Here is a 22,851-nt window from a genome sequence, read left to right on the forward strand (position 1 = left end):
CACCCGAGCCATGCTGTAAAAACTCAACCATTTTTACTGAAATATGGTCCGATTCTTGTTTTCCCAAATATTATGCATTCTTATAACTTTAATTACATGATTACACTCTTCACTTCCTAACCTTAAACTCTTGTGTACTTGCAGCTATATAATATATTATTGGTATCAGCATAATTCAGCAGCATACATAATTATTAATAATAACTAGTGATGTCATTAGCAATCTATTAAAATGAGTATTAAAATTGTAAAGTGAGCTATGTTTAAAGTTTTTATTGCAATAGCTACAGATGCACTCTTTTTTGCAACTTTTAAAGTACGTAGAATTTTGCTGCATGGATAGCTGGCTAGTTATATAGCTACGCCATTTAGAAAATATTCCAGGATAAACTGTGTCAAGAGTTCATATATTATACTACGAACTCTTGATGATTTTGTATATCGAAATTATACAATTTCTATATAGTGTGCTTATAAAGGTTACTACTGATCCAATACATAAAGTACTATATAGACCAGAAACCAGCCTCACAATACGTTAATAGTATTGGTTAGGTAGAAACAAGCCCAAAAATATCTTCAGAATGCTCAATCCCACACCAATGTCGTCACAGTGCTATAGCAGGTACAACACACATGTAGTGTGAACTCCCAAACATTTCAGATTTGATCGGTTGACAAATGTATAACTTACACTGGGAATGAACAACACAATTTGCAATGATAATAATAAAATTAATATGGGTGGTGAATGTTGCTGATAACGAATAAGCAAGTCATCATACTTGTACGTACACGCCAAATGGGAGAATCATTTGGTGGTACTAAAGGATCAATGCGCTATAGCTATGTAGGTGGATACAGAATGAGCCATCATAATCATTAATCTTGTGGTCTCAATAACATTGAACTAATTCAACACTGACAAATGTCAAATATTCTGAAGGACAAATAGCTATACTATTCCATAAGCACTCCAGGGCCCTTGCAAACCTCAGTACAAAGGACAATGTTTCCTCAAGCCCTAATACCTGGCACCACGCTTGGCTGCAATATCCCACATCATAGGCCTTCTCTGGGTAAATTGTATGCAAAGTCTGACCACATTTAGCAACCTGTACAAGCATGTTTATATTTATTTTATTGTTAGTAATGCATCTGTCAATTTAGCATCAGTCAATTTAGCATCAATATTCTAGAGATCATTCAAAAATTAACTGCCTATCAAGCACATGCACAGCACAAATTTATAAAGTCAGCACCAGGAGCTTATGAGCCACAGAAGGTGTCAGTACAAGTAACATTTACACAATAATAGTATAAATGCAGTCTGAACTATGAAGTCATCTATCAGAGTTCCTATAGGTGTGATGTTTCCTACATCTATCAATTTTGCATCAATGTTCTTGAGATCATTCAAAATTAACTGCCTATCAAGCACCAAATACATGCAAAGTACAAATTTACAAAAAGTCATTTCAGTAACAATTATTGTTAAACAAGTATAAATGCCATTTCTTTTACTGGAGTTGAATCTTCAAGGTCCATGCCCATCTAAGGTTTGTGGATAGAGGAAACATTGGAAGACTGACTTGTAGTCCCTTTGAGCCTGCTGTAAACTTCACCGATACACCTGAAATATGCAACACAAAAAACATATTAGCTATAATTATAACAAAATTTCACACTCAGAAACCTAGCTCCGTTAACTTGGTTAAGCAATTCATGGAAAGAAAACTGCATACACAACTAAGACACATGAAAAACATTTTTTAAGAAACCAACTTGAGCATTACCTAAAGCTTGTAATTTCTAAATAACTCACATGTAGCATTCTATACATCCTATCCAATAGTAATGACTGTACCTGGCAATCCTAACATCTCTACAGATGACACGTGGTAAGATGCCAAAGCTCCCAGAAGAACACTATTGCTGCTAGGCCAGTCAAGCAATATTGCATACACAGATGATGGAGCAGTTTCACCCCCAGGAACTGTGTACCTTCAGGTAAACAAAACATGCAATATACGTATAAACCATTTGAGAAGGTGTGCTAGCTAGGTGGATGATCTGCAATAATCCTGTGTACCTAACTGTTGTGATATGTTTTGTTGTGCAACAGAATTTTGTACAAAGAACTTGAGCAAAGCTAAGTACATGGTAGCGTGATTTTGATCGCTAGGCAACTCCAGGTGGTAAATATGTTTTTGGTCCATCTCCCACACCTTTTTCTGAAAATGTGAGAATTGTAAAAAGCCTACACAAATAGTGAATATAGTTTATAACTGTCACAATCAGCCATCTGCTAGTGAAGCCAATTACAAGAAAATGAGCCACAAATATTCTAATATAACAGCCAGTAAACCATAAATACACTGAGCAGTGTGGCTTTGTTTCTTTAATTCCCCACTTGCCAGCAAATAAAACTCAGAGAATCACAATTACCAGTAGAGTGGCCTTACCAGTTATCTCTCTCCATTATTACAAGATTACAGAGTCTAGACAACCCACATACATTGTTGAATTTATAAACCACTTTGGCGTGAGTATAATACATCAGTTGGAGGAATTAACTTACCACACTTTTAGGAGTTACTGTGTCATTTTGATACTTCCATGGTACTGAGCCATATATACACTCTCCATTGACACTAAGCCACTGACCTGCATTAGAAATGCATACCTCTTAATCTGAGTAATATGCAGCATGACTAGTCTGTTTATGCAACTTGGTGACAGTTATGCATAACAACTATTGCTATAGACTGAACACCTATGCTTATATAAGTACATACAGATGTGTCACATACAGTACGTGTACAGCAAATATTATAAGAGGCATACCAATTTCTAGCAGCCTTTCCTTGCATTATTCTCCCATCATGGTTTGGACCAACATTGAGCAGATAGTTACCACCAGTACTAAAATGCAGTGAAGAACAAAAGGTACACAATGTTCATGTTCATAGAATCATTGAAAACACACACCAGTAGTCATCACCTCAGGAACAATACAGTACACAAAAATTAATAGGTGCAGCAATCATGTTTAATTCATAAATTTAATAAAAGAAGTTCAGGATACTCTGTAATACCAAGGGTATCTACTATACGAAATACCAGACAAAAAAGAATTTTTGGCAATAGAGTGGAACAAACTCTCTGGATTAAAAGGATACAATAGAAAAAATCCTTCACAATAAGGACAAAAAATTTTTTAGTCCCCAATGGGTCTAACTCAATACAATTTTTCCTCTCAAAGAGGAAAACACTTTTTAAAAAATGGGCCAAAAATTCTAGGTCTCAAAGTGACCACAATGGTGGGTTATTGTTCCATTACTTTTTACTACATGGATCCCTAGAAGTTATAAATACACATTACATGTATGCACTGTCATACAATCTTCCCATTTAAATTTCTGTCACCTAAGAAGAATTTTGCAATAAAATACTTGCTATACTAAACTCTGTGTGCGCGTGTGTGCGTATGAGCTAGGTGGAAATATTCCATGACACACATTATTGTTAGGACTTATATAACAGAAAATGTATAGTAGACCTTCTGTTATCTGACCCTGTTTATCTGAAATTGGAAAATGACTGTTCTATTAGAGTATGTGAGTATAGGTGTATGTTCTATTAGAGTATTTCAACAGCTCTGTATACAGTTATCCGAACAATTCACTTATCTGAACACTTTTATCATTGCCTGAGAACAAAGGGGTTCGGATAACCGAGGGTTCAGTGTAATGATACCCCTTGTTGGATAAGTACTTTTTATTGCCAACGATCCCTACTAACTAGGGAATGTAAAATTGCCACGTTGGTATGTCATATGTCATGGACCTCACAAAACACTATCTGATATTAATAACTACGTATGCTGGTCACATGTTAACTGATTCTCACAATCATTTCATGCAGGCATCTTGGGCCAGTTGAACACCAGCACCTCACGAGACTTGCTCTGTAGTAACTTCAACATGTATGGGAATATACTTGCGGATATTGCCTGCCATTTATGGGGCAAGTACCTGTGCATATATTGGGAGCCGGGGGCACCTCTGCAAAGATGTATGTCAACATTTTACATGCATACACATACAAGAAGAAAACATTAAAGGGAGTACTGTTACCTGGGTTATAACGGTCATGACAAGTAAAATAGCCACCATTCTTACATGAGTCACCACTACCCCATCGATCATTGACCACAACTGTATCTTTCACTGGACTACAATTAAAAAATAACATATACACCTGTAGTGACAATGGTGTAACATTGGTCCTGTAGCACAAACAGATACTTATACACATAGTCATACATACATACAGTAGACAAGATATATAGCCAGGCTTAGGGTTCATTATCTTACCTACTATTGTACAGCCAGGCCAAAAACTCTTTACTTTGCCAATACGTGTCATTGGCCGATCCAGCACCATCAGCCCATGCTTGTAGGCCTCCACTATCTCATGAAGTTGTGGCTGCATCACATCCTAACAATCAATCAATGATGTTAGCAGTGTCATGTGTAATCTTTAACATGGACAGTACCCCTATTAATCTGTCAACAATACGTGTGCTTTGGCCCATTCGCATTGCTCACTTTTGAGATGCTAACACAATGCCCCATACTTTAAGGTTGTGAAGCATGGGGTGCTGTCGTATCTTTGAAATAAAATGCTAAGATGAGATGCTAAAACCTTCTGTAAAGACCATTTCTAGCAGAAATTTTTGAATGCAAAGTCTCTTCAAGTGAGGAAATTTTTAACGCATACAAGATAGTATGCGGCTTCTAGTAAATAGGTTCTTTTCACTACCAAATGACAATGTGAACAGCAGACAAGGGCAGATACCTTACAATAAAACAATATTAATTAGTTGTGATTAAACAAGGCAGACGTCAATTTCTGTGTGATGTAATGATGTTGGGGAGGTGTGTTAATAGGTGATTAGAAGTCATGCCCAAAGTATGTTTGTAAACTTATTCTCAGTGAAAACTAGCACTCACTCATTTCAACATTGCAGACTTTTCCAAACTGTTTCAATTTTCTCATGCAATAATGCAATAATGCAATAATCGCATCAATTAGCTCAATAATCGCATGTCACATTAAATATCACCCAACCCTAGTCTGGTCTGTCTAGCATCATGCGCTTGTGCAGACGGAATGCGGTGATAACTGCATTTGTATTGACAATGTCTTTCCTAGTCGAGAAGTGTTCTTGTCTTTTATTGTGTACTTGGCATCCAGAATGGTATCTTCACATATCGTTGTCGTTACAAAGCATGAGAAAACTTCATAGAGTTGGGCATTAATAAACAACCCAGTAATCTGATTGGTTGCACCTGATTCTTGTTGCACAAATACATGATGCTAGACAGCTTAATTTCTCATCAAAGGGGAGAGTAGTAAACAATACCATAATAAGATTCAGGTTTAAAGGTAAAAACAGTGTTTCAGCAATGAAGAAATATAAAATGCAGTATCGTTTGTTTGCTGTTTTTTAACCAGATATCCATATACTCAGACTGTTTTGATAAAATGACAGAAAACAAGCACTACTTTGGGAAGTTGTTTTACCTTAGTTGAACAAGTCTTTGGCTAAAGATCCATTTCGCTCTGTCAAATATTTATCGGTTGTGGCATAGAGGCCATGTTAGTGATGCTGCTGAAACATTCGCTGACACGTACCTGCCAGTCATGAGGAGTTCGACACTTCTGAAATCGCGTACAAGTTTTCCTGATTTCCACCACAATTTTTGCTGATTTTGCTTCGTTCACGGAATAAAAAATCTTTCTAATTTACAGAGTTTGCAGGCTTGATTTCTGATTTCTACCACACAAGCATATGAGATTTTTTGAAGTGTCGACCCCTCAACCTGTCACCAACAATATTGCCTCCAAATTCCACAGTGGAGAGTGCAAAAACGCAGTTCACGGTTAACAAGGTAAAAGGAATGTAAACACCTTAAGATCAGTGAGAGAAAACTCTCAACAAGTTATTACGTTAAAAAAAACGCATTTCACGAAATGTAAAATTAGCACTTGTATGGCTTGACATACTGTCTTTTAAATCAAAAATCTGTGCATTAACTAAGTATTGTGTATGTAACAGTTGTAACACAGGCATGAAGGATTTGCCTGATATGTATGCCCGACTGCCCGAGCGCCACAGGCCCTAGGGTAGAGGGCATATCAGGCAAAGCCCCTAGGGTAGAGGGCATATCAGGCAAAGCCAGAATGCCCTGTGTTACAACTAATATGTAACACTTATTAGGCTGATAGCCTATGTAGGGCGATCAATCACCCAAGCCAATACGAGTGCAGCCACTGGATGTATCATATATGTATGCCTAAAATTTTCGATGATGGGTCAGCAGCTAGTACATTCTGGTTACGTTCGGTTATGATAAACGGACATATCCTAGAGATATCACGGAGAATTTCCGTTATGCGAGTTTAATGTTTTAATCAGTGCTATTGAATCGTTTATGGGAAAACTACGCAGTTCACTAAAGGCCTAGACAGGTAAGCTTGCTTGTAGAGTGGTTACTCCGTGCAGAGTGGTAGCTTTGTGATGAGCGTGTGTCCATATTCAAAAACGTGCGGAAACGATCGAATGAATAAGCTATAGCACTAGTTTTCACCTTAGCCCAACGTTTTTCAACTCGTAGGATGGCAAGGGTAACAAAATGCTCTCTGTCTGTGTGGTTTCCATGGCGAAATCCAAGTTGTGCATCCTAATCACATGAGTATTATTCGATCCCCACAATCAATTTCGGCATCTACGTCTATATAATCACGGCCCAGTTGCAGACCGGCTACATTTCGTATGTAGACCGGCTACATTCCGTATGTAGCCCAGCTAGATACGAAACGTAGCCTGGGCGGCTCCTTTGATCTGAGGTGTAAAAGTGGTACATTCTAATATGTATGAGCTATTATCTAAACACATGGACTACGATTAAACACAATTTTGTAGTTGTGGACTTCTCAGTCCCCAAGGGTTTGAATAACTGAGGTCACAATCCTCCTTGTTTACGTTAAACAGTTATTGTAGGACATACTATCGCGACAATATAATGTCTGCGCATTAAAAAGGCCATTGGTTAGGTAAAAAAATCTCCTTCCAACTGAATAATCCCCACCCACCTAAATACATAATACACCTGCAGACAAGTGTGATAGCATCAGTAAGTAATGTACTTTCACAATATCGTGATATAATCATAATATCATTCAGTCCTAATGCCAAGTGCCCTCATAATATTATCTCTACTATGCAGTACTAAAGTATTGTACATCAATATACTGGTAACAGCACTTACAAAAAAGTGCTGATTCCCGGTTATATCACCTCCTGCACCAAGTCCACATACAGATCGACCAAGGTGACTAACTGTGTCAACCAAAAAGACAATACTGCATATTAGCAGTTACCAGTACATTAAATAATCTGTACCAAAAATAACTCAGCTGTGAAAAAAGGGTGCGGCCTCCAAAAAGGCCAGAGTGAAAAATCAAAGGTGGCGACGAAGAAATAGCTTCAATGATGTTAATATCAACCATTTTTAAACAGCTTGGCTTTTTTTGATACAGATATCACTTCTTTTCACAATTGCAAACCCCACATCCAGCCATAGGCTTTGAAGCTTCCTTTTAACTTGCTTTCTTTTTCTTTACTATAGGAATCATCAACAACTAATTTTGTAAATCTATGTTATAACTCCATGATTGTTAGCACAATTTCTTTCAAACCACAAAAAGGTTTGCACTACAATGGTTACTCCATGTACAGACCAATTTCAAGTTATTCCTTAAATGACAAAAATTGTTTTTGAAGTTTGGCACAACTACCTTGGTCTACATCCAATGTGTACGAAACTTGGACTATAAATGAGCTGAATTATGTTCTTACAGCCCTCCAAATTTGAAGTGCATTGACTAAAGCACGTGTGAGTTATAGAAATTCTTCTAAGTGGTGCGAAATGAAGAAGATGAAGCTACTGCTCATATCACATTTGGGAAGATGGTGATACCACAATCATATGGTACATATGGTAGTACTGTACAGTAGGGATAGTCAAAAGAAAATAACAACAATGTATATAGTATAATCAGGTCCCAATGTGCTATGTGCAATCAAAGCGACCCAATAATAAGTTGCCAAAAAATATGCAATGGAATCAACTACTGACTAACTGATGCCTTCAGACAAATGTAACTCAACAATGGATGATGCAACGGGCATATATACTTTTCTGTTAGACACTGCTTTGGCTCAATACATGCCTTTGTACAACGCATGCATCATGGACTTGCAGAATCTTTGCCTTCCTTCATGTCACATTTCTTTTTGCTTGCAGCACAAAGGTGTCAATTTGCAGCAGCAAACCAATGATTTTGCATTGTTTATCACACCTCTATTTATGTGTTTTAGGTTAAAATTTATATAAATAATGAATTGTCACCAAACCCCGGTCCCCTATCAAAATAATTTGCTTTTAAATGTAGATTGATATAGTAGTAGTACTACTACTCCAAAAGCAATTCAAACAAGACTGACAGAAGCGCCTGAAAAGGTCAGTTGTACATAACAAAAACAGAAACAACTGAGTCTCTCCACATGGTCTGTAGTCCTGAATAAACTATGCAAATAATGATATTATAATGGCTTTTCAAAATTAGAATTTTAGACCGATTAAAAGGTTCATGGAAAAGGAAACCAAACGGCTACTAAATTATATTTTTAAATCACTACAACACCTGGAAATGAATAGATATCAATAGTAGGGATCATGCAAAACTGGGCATATCCAGCCCAAAATATCATATAGGTGCACATGAGCACATACACACATACACACAAGACATTATTACAGACAACAAGCCACTAGTCAAACATTATTATGGAACAATCCTGAATTACTGAAACTAACCAATATTTGAATCCTCACACCATTCAATCTCGTTACTACTACCATCTGGGTAATATGTTGAAAAATCATAAGTTATACACACACCATCCTATTGAATGTAGACCACCCCTATTAAGAATGTAGCGTGGAGCACATACCTACAAGAAGAAAAAAATAGATAACTTAAACATAATAGTTCACCCTGTATGTATGTACTGCAATAGAGTTAGAGTTATTCTGAGGGGGGGGGGGGGGCTTTAGCCCCCTAGCTCCCCCTTTCCACCGCCTATGCTATCATCATTATGACCTGCAACTGCAAGCAGTAACACAACATAACAATACAAGTTGTATGATGAATTGTAAGTGTGACTTTAGTCCCAATTGGGCAATATTGTGTTCATGGCAGCTAGTGTACAAAAAACAGGACATACTAACCCAAGTGAAGTGCCTCAAAATACCAGTATAGCATGGTTGCATCCTAGTCCTTACCACTGGCCACAGTCAGACCCTTGGTATAGTTGACCACAAGTGAATAACAGACTTGTGATTATCTAAACTACACAGTCTTACTAAATAACTTAAAATTAGTGATGTGCAATAATGATTTTACTATTATATTGATTATCATGATACTTGCATCACAAATCACAATACAATAGTTATCACGATAGTAGATCCAAATAATATGTTGTATAATTTAGTAGTAATTTTATTGATCCTATGCCATACTAACAAATGTTAATACAGCAACTGTTGAGAGAGCAAACCTTCAAAAATACAGCAAATCTTACAAGTTAATTAAATAATTGAAATAAAACAACAAATGCTTCAATTGTAAGAGTATTTTGAGATAAGAATATCAGATTTGCACTCACGATAATGGATTACTGTGATATGATTATCACACTATCAACATTATGAGAAGCAATAAAACCCGGAATACGGAATAACGGAATAAGCGAAAATTACATTCTTAATATTTTACTACTATATATACAGTCTATAACATTTATACAATACTCACCTCGTAGCAATTCCACAGAGAATCACTAAGGCGATCCTCAGGGCGATCTTTAAATAGAACTAGCACAAAACTAACCACTCTAGAATAATCTAACTAAGCTAAAATACTTTCTAATACACTTTACTACAAAATCACTACAACACTATAAGTTCTTTCTGCTACAGCTACTTATACCAGCCATTACACACAAGTAACTGCCCGAATTTATTAGTGACAACATTCCATCCTAAGAAATCTTCTCTGAAATAATCTACTTTGGCTAACCTGTTAGTTATCCATCGCCAAACAAGCTTAATGTAAATTCAAAAGGTTAAGTGCTGTATTTAGCTGACATCACTTTGTGCAGCTTGATTCTAATAAATAAATTCGGGCAGTTACTCGTGTGTGATGGCTGGTATAAGTAGCTGTAGCAGAAAGAACTTATAGTGTTGTAGCGATTTTGTAGTAAAGTGTATTAGAAAGTATTTTAGCTTAGTTAGATTATTCTAGAGTGGTTAGTTTTGTGCTAGTTCTATTTAAAGATCGCCCTGAGGATCGCCTTAGTGATTCTCTGTGGAATTGCTACGAGGTGAGTATTGTATAAATGCTATAGACTGTATATATAGTAGTAAAATATTAAGAATGTAATTTTCGCTTATTCCGTTATTCCGCTGTTCCGTTATTCCGGGTTTTATTGCTTCCCCAATATTATTGCACATCACTACTTGAAATTTGTGTACTACAGAACAAAATATATAAAGTGCATCTGCATTAGGGTATGCACCAATTTTCAACTAGACAGGCTTGGTAGCCAGTGTTGGTGTGCTACTTTCCACATTGTCAAGTAGTTGTCAAGGAGTATAAGAAAGGTAGCTTACTGCTAGGTTGCTAATTGGCTTAAACAAATATTAAGTGAAAAAGTGCACAATAACAATGACTGATGTGCTAAACTACAATGCTACAGGCTAAAATTTTAAAACCAAAAATGTGTATTAGGGACCAACCAAAAGTGACCTGATTATCAAGGTGTCCTGATTTTCCAGGTCAGTTCACATACAAACAGATACTACTGGACCATTACCAAGTGTCCAGATTATGCAGGTGTCCTCGTTTTCAAGTGTCCCGATTAACAGGTTTCACTGTAGACTAATGGAGTACTGTCGCACCATTACAGGTACTTCAGCACCATCGTGCCTATAGCTGGCTTGTACAAGTGAGAAGACACTGATACCGTATACCCAGAAATATAATTCACGGTTATGTACTTCATCAGGATTTTTGCCTTTTAAACTTAGTGGATGCTTTTTAGCCCAGGACTTTCACTTAAATTTCACACAAAATTCATGGATCACTGTTGCTCAATTCGAATACTTTTTTTTTGTTCTTGACGAAGGATCTGGATTGATTTTTACTTCAAGTGCCACATAGATTGCTAAAGCACATCGGAACCAAGTAGCACAGTAGCAGCAATTTCTGTGTGAGGCATAGTCTAGTCTTACAGTAGGCCAGCTTCTATTGTAAGCCATGCCCACTTTAATATCAGGACAAGCACACGAAAAAATTTGGAATTTTCAACTAGAGTAGGGACCATAGCACATGGATAAAAAGTACTGAAACAAGTTGGAGTAGTCCATGATATTAAATCACTGTAAAACAATAAGAAGTGTTATATCCCTACTGTGCTCAAGCTTATCGATGTGCTATGGTCCCTACTCTAGTTGAAAATTCCAAATTTTTTCGTGTGCTTGTTTGTTAACTTTTTTTTTGTAAATAATTTTATTATGACTGGTGAACCCACGCATACTGCATCTGAAAAGGCACCACGTGCCCCAGCTATATCAATTATCGTCTGAAAAGTGAAGTATCTATCACGCTTCGTTGTCAGTTATGTTCACCCCGTTACACAGCATTTCGAATCAAGAACTGTTCGAAAAGCACCTCTACAATCCACACATACCAAAAGAAAGAAATCGTGCCGCGCCCCCCAATCATATTAATTATCGTCTGAAAAGTGAAGTATCCGTTACGCTTCGCTGTAGGCTATGTTCAACCTGTTACACAGCAGTACGAATCAAGAACTGTTTGAAAAGCACCTCTGCAATCAAAATAGCTACGATGAAAAATACGGATGATTTCCGTTTCGAAGGGAAGCCGTCACGTGCTCGTGCCAAATTGACACCTTTCCCTGTCAGCAAAGATGAATGGGATACAAAGGAGGACACTGGTAAGTCCATGAAGAATACATTGTACGTACTGCGGTATGCCAAAAGGCACCTGTCGGGCCGAAGCAATGTCGAACGGCGAAAAAATCAAGCCCATAGCCTTAGCTGTTATCGAGTTATGCTTGTCTGAAGGCATCAGTCAGTTACTTACTTACTTACTTACTCAGTCAGTCAGTAGAAAATTCCGTTGAATAAATTTAAAAAAAAATTCCATAGCAACTTATTGAAAGCGTTTCAGGTTGATCTGAAAGCTTGTTTGGGCTTAGTTTTACCTCACCAATACTGCCTCATCGTCATAAGGGAAAATTGAGGCTGGTTTTTGGGTGATATTATTTTGTAGGCCACGCCTACTCTTTTGTGGTCCCTACTATACAGTTACTATCGTACTGTATGATACATGGATATGCCTACAAACAGAATCATACACAAGAGTCATGCTACAGTAATTTATCAGTTGAAGTTTTTACGTAGGTCACATAAATTTTCCAAGTGATAAAAATTTCATGGTTGCTTAGTTCACTAACTGCAAAAACCATGAAAATCATACTGCAAAATTTCCAGGTATGGCAAGCCTTCTATACCATTTAGAAACCCTAAGAAATTGTGGGCAATGTCATCGACAAATCATTACCACAGATCAAGGTAATTAATTGTAAAATAAGGGTTTCTAAATAGCATAGGAATTGTCACTGTCATTGTGTTCTGGTTTTGTTAGAAAATTTCCACTGCAACCTTACGCCTTCACATAGTGTTAAAGCAGTATTGTAAATTTACGACAAATGAAATGGGAGTGGGCCATCAATCAATGAATAAAAAAAAACAAGCACTGTTGCAACACTATCAATAAGTCAAGTCATAACTGAAATAGATAAACAAGAGACAAACTGTAAAAGTTTAATCCCCTCAAGCTCAGTCACAACGGACAACAATGTAGTCCCCAATCTGTCCTATCAATGCCAACAGTCTACTGTAAAGTATACGATACGCCATTAACTTACAAGAAGTCCACTATCTCTCACTCTTATGGTGCCTCCCATGAACTGTCCATTTTTTTGCTCATCATTAGCATTATCTAAAATTGAAATATTGCATATGTGAATTACAATATCATACACACACTCCACTATTAGTGCTGGTATATATAATGTATAACTAATGCATACCACAAATATCTTCTTCTTAACTGTCTTATTTTTATAGTTTTGTCTTTTGTGTTTATAAGCAAATTATCTACATAAAGCCTCGTGGCCACTCCTAATTTTCATTCGCATACAAAGGGGCTTTATACTCTAAATAATTAAGCACACACTGTCATGGCTTGTCATTAGTCAGATAAGGAGCAATGTAAATTATCTAGTTTAATATACTGTCATGTATGTAGCTAGTATATATATATCTACCATTACAGCTATACATGGGTATTTCCATTAGATGTACTTATTTATAGTGGACATTTCAACCCTACTTCAGCCATGACTGAGGTAGGGATTAAATATCCACTAGTATAGCTGCAGGTGTAGGTGACCTTCCTTGCTTCATTTTTTTTATTTCTATGACCCCAACTCAAATTTTGAAGTTCCTAATTTTTACATAGTTGTCTAAACTACAAGTCACTACCACACAATAGGTTTTGGAACAGTAGCAAAGGCAGACCGTCATTTGCAGAGGTTTTGCAAGCCTCATGGGGATAACATTTAAATTAAGCAAACACAGCTTGGTGGGCTTTGTCACAATGTCAGGGATACATGCTGCTGGAACTCTAATAGGTCGTCTGGTTTCCATGCAGCTGCACCATGACTGTTGCCAGTACAACAGGTGTGTACTGACAGCAAGGCACCAGGTTGGTGTGTGCCAATTGATGCAACACATCCTGAGCTAAGTACATAGTAATCCAAACTTGTGGTTGTTATCACCATAGCTGGCTAATAGCCACTCCCCATGGGGCCCGACTGACATGATGTTAAAAGGACACCTGCATGCATGCACACACACACACTGTAAGAGGAGATATTCACATACCACGACTATCATATAGCCGTTCGCCAGCTGGACCACTAGCAACCAGTCCATCACATACTCCAGGGTTCACTGGACAATCATACACCACTCCATAAGGAAGGTTATATCTGCCAGCATCACGTGGAGGTGGTATGGTGCTTCCTTTTGGAGCACCCACAATAATGCTGGAATAAAGACAGATTAGTCACACACATGTTACCCTATTAGGGTATTGTAGGTGTTGTGTACAGCAAACCATTGTGCCTGTTCCAGCTGCATTATATACACAGTGGTTTCAACAACTCTTTGGTTGTGTTTGCATTCTTGGAGTGATGTCACCATATCTCTGTACCAATGAAAATCGCTGCATGTACAGCAGCCCAAGGCCTACCCACCACCATTGTAGAAAAATCAGCCATAACACATGCATGCATATATGCAGCCACACTAAGCATTTCATAAGAAAAATATACAAGTGCTGAAATCGCTGTAGGAGACAGTGAACATGAATAAATTAGAGTACAAACATAACAAGTGTTGTCCCATTATGGACCAGTAAGAAAGTTAAAGCTTGTATATACAGTGAGTCAGAACATCCTATATAAGCTGAAGGATATATTTAGTACTTTAGATCAGAGCAGTAGGGATATGACTTAGTATCTTACTTGCCATTGACAGAGCATGGCAAAAATGTAGCTATTAACATGATGTTCTAATATTTGACAATGATTTAATCTAGATTCCATAACAAACCCATTCATCAAACACGAAGAAGCCATACAATAAATTAGAAATCTACGTTTGTGAATTTCTTAGTTAATGATCGATGCAACAAAACACATTTGAACAACGTACTAATAGATACATTTGATCATTCTATACATACCTAAAATCTTGAGATGAGTTGTACAGCGCTACTCTATACCCGAACAAGTCTTTATTTGCTGAGTCAGCAGAAAAATCCGTTTGAATAGTGATTCGGATTACTGGATCATATGTATCTACATTTATGGATTGGCACAGAGAAACCATGAGAAACACGATCGCCAAATACCGACACAATCTTTTACACGACTGGACCACAACACACTTGCTCACGTGATTCGACTAAATCTATTTAAAGCTCACCTTAGCTCCAGGCGTAGCTAGTTAACGCCTACGTTATGTCAGGTTTACCAATTTATTTGTTACTTATTTGCCTATGTGCTGTTAATGGTGAGTATTTGCCAACTTGGGATTCGTTGAACAGCAGATCTCTCCCAAAATGGTACGACCAGTCGAAGTTCGGAATTTTCATGCACTGGGGAGTCTACAGTGTACCGAGCTTCGGATCTGAATGGTTTTGGCATCACTGGAAGACGAATTCATCCGAGTACGTGCAATTTATGAAGGAAAATTACCCACCGAATTTCGAGTATCCAGATTTCGCGCCAATGTTTAAGGCCGAGCTGTTTGATCCAAAAGCTTGGGCAGAGCTGTTTATGAAGGCTGGAGCCAAGTACTAAACCATCAGTGCGTGCATGTAATGTGTGTTCAACAATCATTTGTTGTAGGTACGTGGTTCTAACCAGCAAGCACCATGAGGGGTTTACTAACTGGCCTTCCAAGTACTCATGGAACTGGAATAGTGTTGATACTGGACCACATAGGGACCTTGTTGGTATGTTGTTGTGTAATAGTCACATGACATCCAGTGTAACCTGAGACTAGGAAGGAATTACTTAATCAATCAAGACCTATAATGTAATCAGTTGTATCATGGTGCCATGTGATTCAGTAAATTCACCTGTCCAAGAACCACAGGTTTAAGCCAAGGTTGAACAAATCATGAGGGCACGTAGTATGTACCATACCTATTGCATGTTTATACATGTGGCATGCACCAGGTGTTGGGTTATCACCTACGATCTGTGTGGGAATAATACACACAAATGATTTTCAATTCCATGTACTTATGATTCCTTCAGTATTCTATTGACTATAAGCAGTGTACTGTAACACTTTATGGTATTGTATTTTTATTTCCACATGTTAGGTGAACTGGCGGCAGCAATAAGAAACAATACTGACATTCATTTTGGACTGTACTATTCCCTGTTTGAATGGTTTCATCCACTCTTCTTGCAAGATCAGGCTAATAAATTTACAACTCAAACTTATGTAATGGTATGTCAATAATGATTACTCGAATAACCCTATGAGCATGTCTAAATATTCCAAGGATGCTGTTAACCCCTGAAATCAGCAAAGGTTTTCTCCCTTGAAATATTTAAGCTTTATAGTAGTGTATATTAATAAGAACTCTTGATATTAGCCTTCTTATCTTTTCATAGTAATCCTACTTGACTCGATGTAGCATATGGTAGTCTCTTTAATGAAGGGAAAAATTTACAATGCAACACAGTGATTTACTAAGTGACATTCCTTATTACAGGATATAGTATTGTACACCCTATATGTCTGTTAAAAATTACACATGACACTGCTAATATCATTGATTGTTAGGATGTGATGCAGCCACAACTTCATGAGATAGTAGAGGCGTACAAGCCTGAGGTAATATGGGCTGATGGTGCTGGATCGGCCAATGACACATATTGGAAAAGTAAAGAGTTTTTAGCCTGGCTGTATAATAGTAGGTAAGTTGATGAACCCTAAGCCTGGCTATATCTTGTCTACTGTATGTATGTATGTATGTATGTATGTATGTATGTATATATGTACCGTATATGACCGTATAGAAGCCCGGGCGTTTATTTCTTATAAATCATTTTTGACCTGGCGTTTAAACGAGACCAGCGTTAATTTGGACCCGGGCGTTTATTTCTTACTAGCCACTCGTTAAGAATGACAGGTGCCAGTACAAGTACCTACGAAATACGAAATCCATAGCCCATCACGTACATAACCCATTTGGACTCCTCTGCTGGGTGAAACATTGGAAGTCGGGTGGAAAGATGACAATGACCATGATAAATACGCTATGGCCATCACCAGAAGAGAAGGCATAGTTGAACAAGACAAGACATCATAAGACTGGTGATGAGACATCACTGTATAGTTAGCAGCTGACACGAGTTTAGAACCCCTTTCAGTGCATAATCATTAGCACCCCGGCGTTTAAATGAGCCCCGGCGTTTATTATGACAGTCCCCTAGCTGTACCCGGCGTATATTTGAGCCCCTGCGTGTATTTGAGCCCGGCTTTAATACGGTCATATACGGTATGTACTATATGTATGTATGACTATGTGTACAAGTATCTGTTTGTGCTACAGGACCAATGTTACACCATTGTCAATTATGTTGTATTTAACTGTAGTCCAGTGAAAGATACAGTTGTGGTCAATGATCGATGGGGTAGTGGTGATCCATGTAAGAATGGTGGCTATTTTACTTGTCATGACCGTTATAACCCAGGTAACAGTACTCCCTTATAATATTTTCTTGTATGTGTATGCATGTAAAATGTTGGCATACGTCTTTGCAGAGGTGCCCCCTCACTCCCAATATATGCACAGGTACTTGCCCCATAAATGGCAAGTATCTTGGCCCAGTTGAACACCAACACCTCATGAGACTTGCTCTGTAGTAACTTCAACATGTATGGGAATATACTTGCGGATATTGCCTGTATGAAATGATTGTGAGAATCAGTTAACATGTGACCAGCATACGTAGTTAATATCAGATAACGTTTTGTGAGGTCCATGACATATGACATACCAACGTGGCAATTTTACATTCCCTAGTTAGTAGAGATTGTTGGCAATAAAAAGTACTTATTTAACAAGGGGTATCATTACAGTAAACCCTTGGTTATCCAAACCACTTTGTTTTTAGGCAATGATAAAAGTGTTCAGATAGGTAAATTGTTCAGATATCTGAAGTCCATACATTTATATACAGAGCTGTTGAAATAATCTAATAGAACATACTTAAATACTGTAATAGAACAGTCATTTTCCAATTTCGGATAAACGAGGGTTGGATAACAGAGGATCTGCTGTACCTGAAATCCATTTTTCAATTTACCTGTTATATAAGTTCAAACAATAATGTGTATTAGTGTTGTTTTAGTAAAGAGTTTTAGTTATAGTTTCTTTAATAATTTTAGTTTTAGTTATAGTAATCCATTTTAGTTATCAAACAGTACGATAGTATACTGTTTAAGTAGGGATCCGGGTGGATTTGGCACGCGCCTCAAATTTCGATCCCTCAAAAATCATCCTAGAAATATCTCACACAGCAAATAAACCTTTTACTAAAGAGTCTTCAAGTTTCTAACTTTATTTCTAGCGTTATATATCAGGAAACGACTAGAATAGTGCTGGAATTTTATTTCTAAAAAATTGCTAAAACAGAAATTTTCGTCAGCCTGCCTGCCAGCCTGCCTGCCTGCCTGACCACATTCGCAAGGCTACAGGCCAAACGGAGCAGCGAAGGATCACCATTCTTTGCCACAATATTTAACTTGCTGCTGGGATGTGCCTTTTCAGGTTCCGACGAGTGTCTGCCTTCTGCGCTTTGCCTTTCCTTTTATCTTCAATTACGGATCGTCTTCTTCTTTTCCAGTCACGGAGGCGTTAATAATTCGTATCGACACTTTCCTTAGAGCAGCCGTATTCGGACGCCACAAAACTAATAACGGATTCCGTACTATAAGGGCAAGTAGATGCCTGTATAGCAACACTTGCAAAGCGATCAAATAGCCTAGTGAAGTAAGAACACACGGCCACGCCCTTATCAATCAGAGCGCGCGCTCGTACTTAACGATCAGTGGACCACGCCCATTATTAATGGTCCAGCTGTAACTAATTGTAGAAAACAGGAGATAGAAACCCTGCATGCCTTTCAATTTAGTAATTGAGCAGCTTGCATAAAGCAAGCAGCAAGATCGAGATACTCTAATAGAGCAGTCAGTGCCAAAGATCAATAATAGCTATATACCTATACCAAAAAAAGTTAACAAACTAGTGAATTTAAAAATTGTTAATTTAGAAATGGAAGTAGGGATCAAGCGATAAAAACTACTGAAACAAGTGATTTGAATGATGGCAACATAGCTTTGTGGGGAAATCCCTACTTTGGCATTGAACATATATGGTGACGTGGTGAGATGCCAATGTAAGGATTTCCCCACAAAGCTATGTTGTAATAGTTGCCATCATTCAAATCACTTGTTTCAGTAGTTTTTATCGCTTGATCCCTACTTCCATTTCTAAATTAACAATTTTTAAATTCATAGATTTAGTTATGGTTATATTGTCTTTGTTGTTTTAGTTTTATTGTGCATAAGAAAATCTTTATAGTTTTAGTTATCTTTCTTAATTCTTTTTAGTTTTAGATTTAGTTTTAGTAAATTATTCTTCTGTTTTTTAGTTATAGATTTAGTTTTAGTTATAGTGTTAGTTAACTAATACATATTTGCCTTACTAAAAGTACTTTTAGTTTTAGTTATAGTTAACTAAAAACAACACTAATGTGTATCGGAATATTTCCACCCTAGTTATACACATGCACACACTTGTGCACGCACACACACACGCACACGCACACACACACAGAGTTTAGTATAGCAAGTATTTTATTTGTAAAATTCTTCTTAGGTGTTCTACAGAAATTTAAATGGGAAGATTGTATGACAGTTCAGAAGGGCTCATGGGGCTACAGGAGAAACGCAGACATTACTGGCTATTACACTGCAGATGAACTAATTGATGATATGGTGATTGCTGTTAGGTACATCAGATGCAATAATAGCACATCAGTGCATACATGTAATTTGTATTTATAACTTCTAGGGATCCATTTACTAAAGAGTAATGAAACAATAACCCACCATTGTGGACACTTTGAGACCTAGATTTTGGACCCATTTTTTTAAAAGGTGTTTCCTCTTTGAGAGGAAAAATTGTATTGAGTTAGACCCATTGGGAACTAAAAATTTTTTTGTCCTTAATGTGGAGGTTTTGTCTATTGTATCCTTTTTAATCCAGATAGTTTAACATTCCACTCTATTGTCAAAAATCTTTTTTTTTGTCTGGTATTTCATATCCTCGATATTACAGAGTATCCTGAACTTCATTTATTGGAACACTCGATTAAATTTGCTGCTCAGTTAGTTTATTAATTTCAAGTTTGCATTCTGCTATAAGAGTATTTGAAAAAAGTTCTGTAGACTTATTTTATCCGAACAAATTCACTACTATAGATGTAGAGGGTACCACAGTAAAATTCGTGAAATGTTCTTTGTGCTAGACTTTGTGTAAATTTATGCTTAATGCTGCACCTATTAATTTTGTGCACTGTATTGTTCCTGAGATGATAACTACTGGTGTGTGCTTTCGATGATTCTGTGTACATGAACATTGTGTACCTTTTGTTCTTCACTGCATTTTAGTACTGGTGGTAACTATCTGCTCAATATTGGTCCAAACCATGATGGGAGAATAATGCCAATATTTGAAGAAAGGCTGCTAGAAATTGGTATGCCTCTTATGTACACATACTGTATGTGACACATCTGTATGTACTTATATAAGCATAGGTGTTCAGTCTATAGCAATAGTTGTTGTCCATAACTGTCACCAAGCAAAATGTTGCATAAACAGACCAGTCATGCTGCATATTACTCAGATTAAGCAGGTGTGCATTTCCAATGCAGGTCAGTGGCTTAGTGTCAATGGAGAGTGTATATATGGCTCGGTACCATGGAAGTATCAAAATGACACAGTAACTCCCAAAGTGTGGTGAGTTAATTCCTCCAACTGATGTATATACTCATGCCAAAGTGGTTTATAAATTCAACAATGTATGTGGGTTGTCTAGACTCTGTAATCTTGTAATATAACAGTATAATGGAGAGAGAGATAACTGACTCCCCAGGTAATTGTGATTCTCTGAAATTCAGTTTTAGTTGCTGTCAAGTGGGGAATTAAAGGAACAAAGTCACAAATGAAATGACTGCTCAGTGTATTTATGGTTTACTGGCTGTTATATTAGAGTATTTGTGACTCATTATCTTTTCACTAGCAGATAGCTGATTGTGACAGTTATAAACTATATTTACTATTTGTGTAGGCTTTTTATAATTCTCACATTTTCAGAAAAAGGTATGGGAGATAGACCAAAAACATATTTACAACCTGGAGTTGCCTAGCGATCAAAATCGCGCTACCACGTACTTAGCTTTGCTCAAGTTCTTTGTGCAAAATTCTGCTGCATAACAAAACATATCACAGCAGTTAGATACACAGGAATATTGCAGATCATCTACCATGCATGTCTTCTCAAATGGTTTATGTTATGTACATATATTGCATGTTCTGTTTACCTGTAGGTACACAGTTCCTGGAGGTGAAACTGCTCCATCATCTGTGTATGCAATATTGCTTGACTGGCCTAGCAGCAATAGTGTTCTTCTGGGAGCTTTGGCATCTTATCACGTGTCATCTGTAGAGATGTTAGGATTACCAGGTACAGTCATTACTGTTGAATAGGATGAATATAGGATGTATAGAATGCTACGTGTGAGTTATTTAGAAATTACAAGCTTTAGATAATACTCAAGTTGGTTTCTTAAAAAATGTTTTTCATGTGTCTTAGTTGTGTATACAGTTTTCTTTCCATGAATTGCTTAACCAAGTTAACGGAGCTAGGTTTCTGAGTGTGAAGTTTTGTTATAATTATAGCTAATGTGTTTTTTGTATTGCATATTTCAGGTGTATCGGTGAAGTTTACAGCAGACTCAAAGGGACTGCAAGTCAGTCTTCCAATGTTTCCTCTATCCACAAACCTTAGATGGGCATGGACCTTGAAGATTCAACTCCAGTAAAAGAAATGACATTTATACTTGGTTAACAATAATTGTTACTGAAATGACTTTGTAAATTTGTACTTTGCATGTATTTGGTACTTGATAGGCAGTTAATTTTGAATGATCTCAAGAACATTGATGCAAAATTGATAGATGCACAACTGTTCCTGTGCATGTGTACATATGCTAAGAAATAAAGCACATTTGTACAAGTTGTTGTCAGTGTTGAATGTTTTTGAGACCACAAGATGAATAATCATGGTGATTCGTTCTATCCACTTGTAGCTATAGCGAATGGATCCTTTAGTACCACCTAATGATTCTCTCAGCCTAGCATCTGACATGTACGACTACAAGGTTACCTGTAACAGTCTTTTTGTTGTTGCATTGCTGTAGCCAAAACACCATCAAGGACATCCTGTTTTTACAATTGCAGATTATCCCAGACTGGTGGCACCGCTACATCATTTAAACATCACATACACTACATCTGTGTCCTATGTGACAACAAATCCTGACACTTGTCTCATGTAAGTTATACATTTGTCAACCGATCAAGTCTGAGACATTTGGGAGTTCACACTACATGTGTGTTGTACCTGCTATAACACTAATGACATTGGCGTGTTTGATGAAGCCATGTGAATTGATATACATGATTCAAGCCACTAACGCTGAATGATTGATCTCACATAGGATATAGCTATTTTATAGTGGGGGAATTCCTCCACATTGTTTGTACAAAGCAGATTCAATGAGTGATTTATACCAGGCAATATTTCTATATAACTTTGTAGGATTAATGAGTTGTGGGGTGAATGCACAATGTGAAAAATGATTGTTAATGTCTTCATCTTGTGGTCTACATGTGTACCTTGCA

The 22,851-nt window shown here is 37.2% G+C and overlaps 3 protein-coding genes across 7 annotated transcripts; 1 reads left to right on the forward strand and 2 right to left on the reverse strand.

The window, feature by feature from the left end:
• Positions 1–1,386: 1,386 nt before the first annotated feature.
• LOC136249457 (uncharacterized) lies at positions 1,387–15,265 on the reverse strand. 5 transcript variants are annotated; one of them, XR_010698222.1, is made up of 11 exons: positions 15,040–15,265; positions 14,175–14,338; positions 13,154–13,227; positions 8,952–9,088; positions 7,341–7,411; positions 4,380–4,503; positions 4,140–4,237; positions 2,848–2,925; positions 2,582–2,667; positions 1,868–2,004; positions 1,387–1,633 (listed from the first exon to the last, which is right to left on the reverse strand). XR_010698222.1 is itself a non-coding variant. In XM_066041467.1 (4 exons), the coding sequence occupies exons 1-4, from the start codon at positions 15,183–15,185 to the stop codon at positions 13,004–13,006; spliced, it is 483 nt and encodes a 160-aa protein (XP_065897539.1). In that variant the 5' UTR covers positions 15,186–15,265; the 3' UTR covers positions 10,402–13,003. The 5 variants fall into 5 exon arrangements, 1 of the variants encoding a protein (XP_065897539.1); XR_010698223.1 differs by lacking the exon at positions 7,341–7,411; XR_010698224.1 differs by lacking the exon at positions 4,380–4,503.
• On the reverse strand, positions 1,521–4,640 carry LOC136248332 (alpha-L-fucosidase-like). Its single transcript, XM_066040123.1, has 6 exons — positions 4,614–4,640; positions 4,337–4,503; positions 4,140–4,291; positions 2,093–2,260; positions 1,868–1,996; positions 1,521–1,633 (listed from the first exon to the last, which is right to left on the reverse strand). The coding sequence occupies exons 1-6, from the start codon at positions 4,638–4,640 to the stop codon at positions 1,521–1,523; spliced, it is 756 nt and encodes a 251-aa protein (XP_065896195.1).
• On the forward strand, positions 15,242–22,121 carry LOC136249456 (alpha-L-fucosidase-like). The gene is made up of 10 exons (XM_066041465.1): positions 15,242–15,651; positions 15,707–15,813; positions 16,189–16,319; positions 16,659–16,792; positions 17,475–17,572; positions 19,762–19,894; positions 20,556–20,641; positions 20,820–20,904; positions 21,495–21,631; positions 21,877–22,121. The coding sequence occupies exons 1-10, from the start codon at positions 15,317–15,319 to the stop codon at positions 21,987–21,989; spliced, it is 1,359 nt and encodes a 452-aa protein (XP_065897537.1). The 5' UTR covers positions 15,242–15,316; the 3' UTR covers positions 21,990–22,121.
• Positions 22,122–22,851: the final 730 nt, after the last annotated feature.

Source organism: Dysidea avara, chromosome 3 (assembly GCF_963678975.1).
Source record: "Dysidea avara chromosome 3, odDysAvar1.4, whole genome shotgun sequence".
NCBI classification, from domain to species: Eukaryota; Metazoa; Porifera; class Demospongiae; order Dictyoceratida; family Dysideidae; genus Dysidea; species Dysidea avara.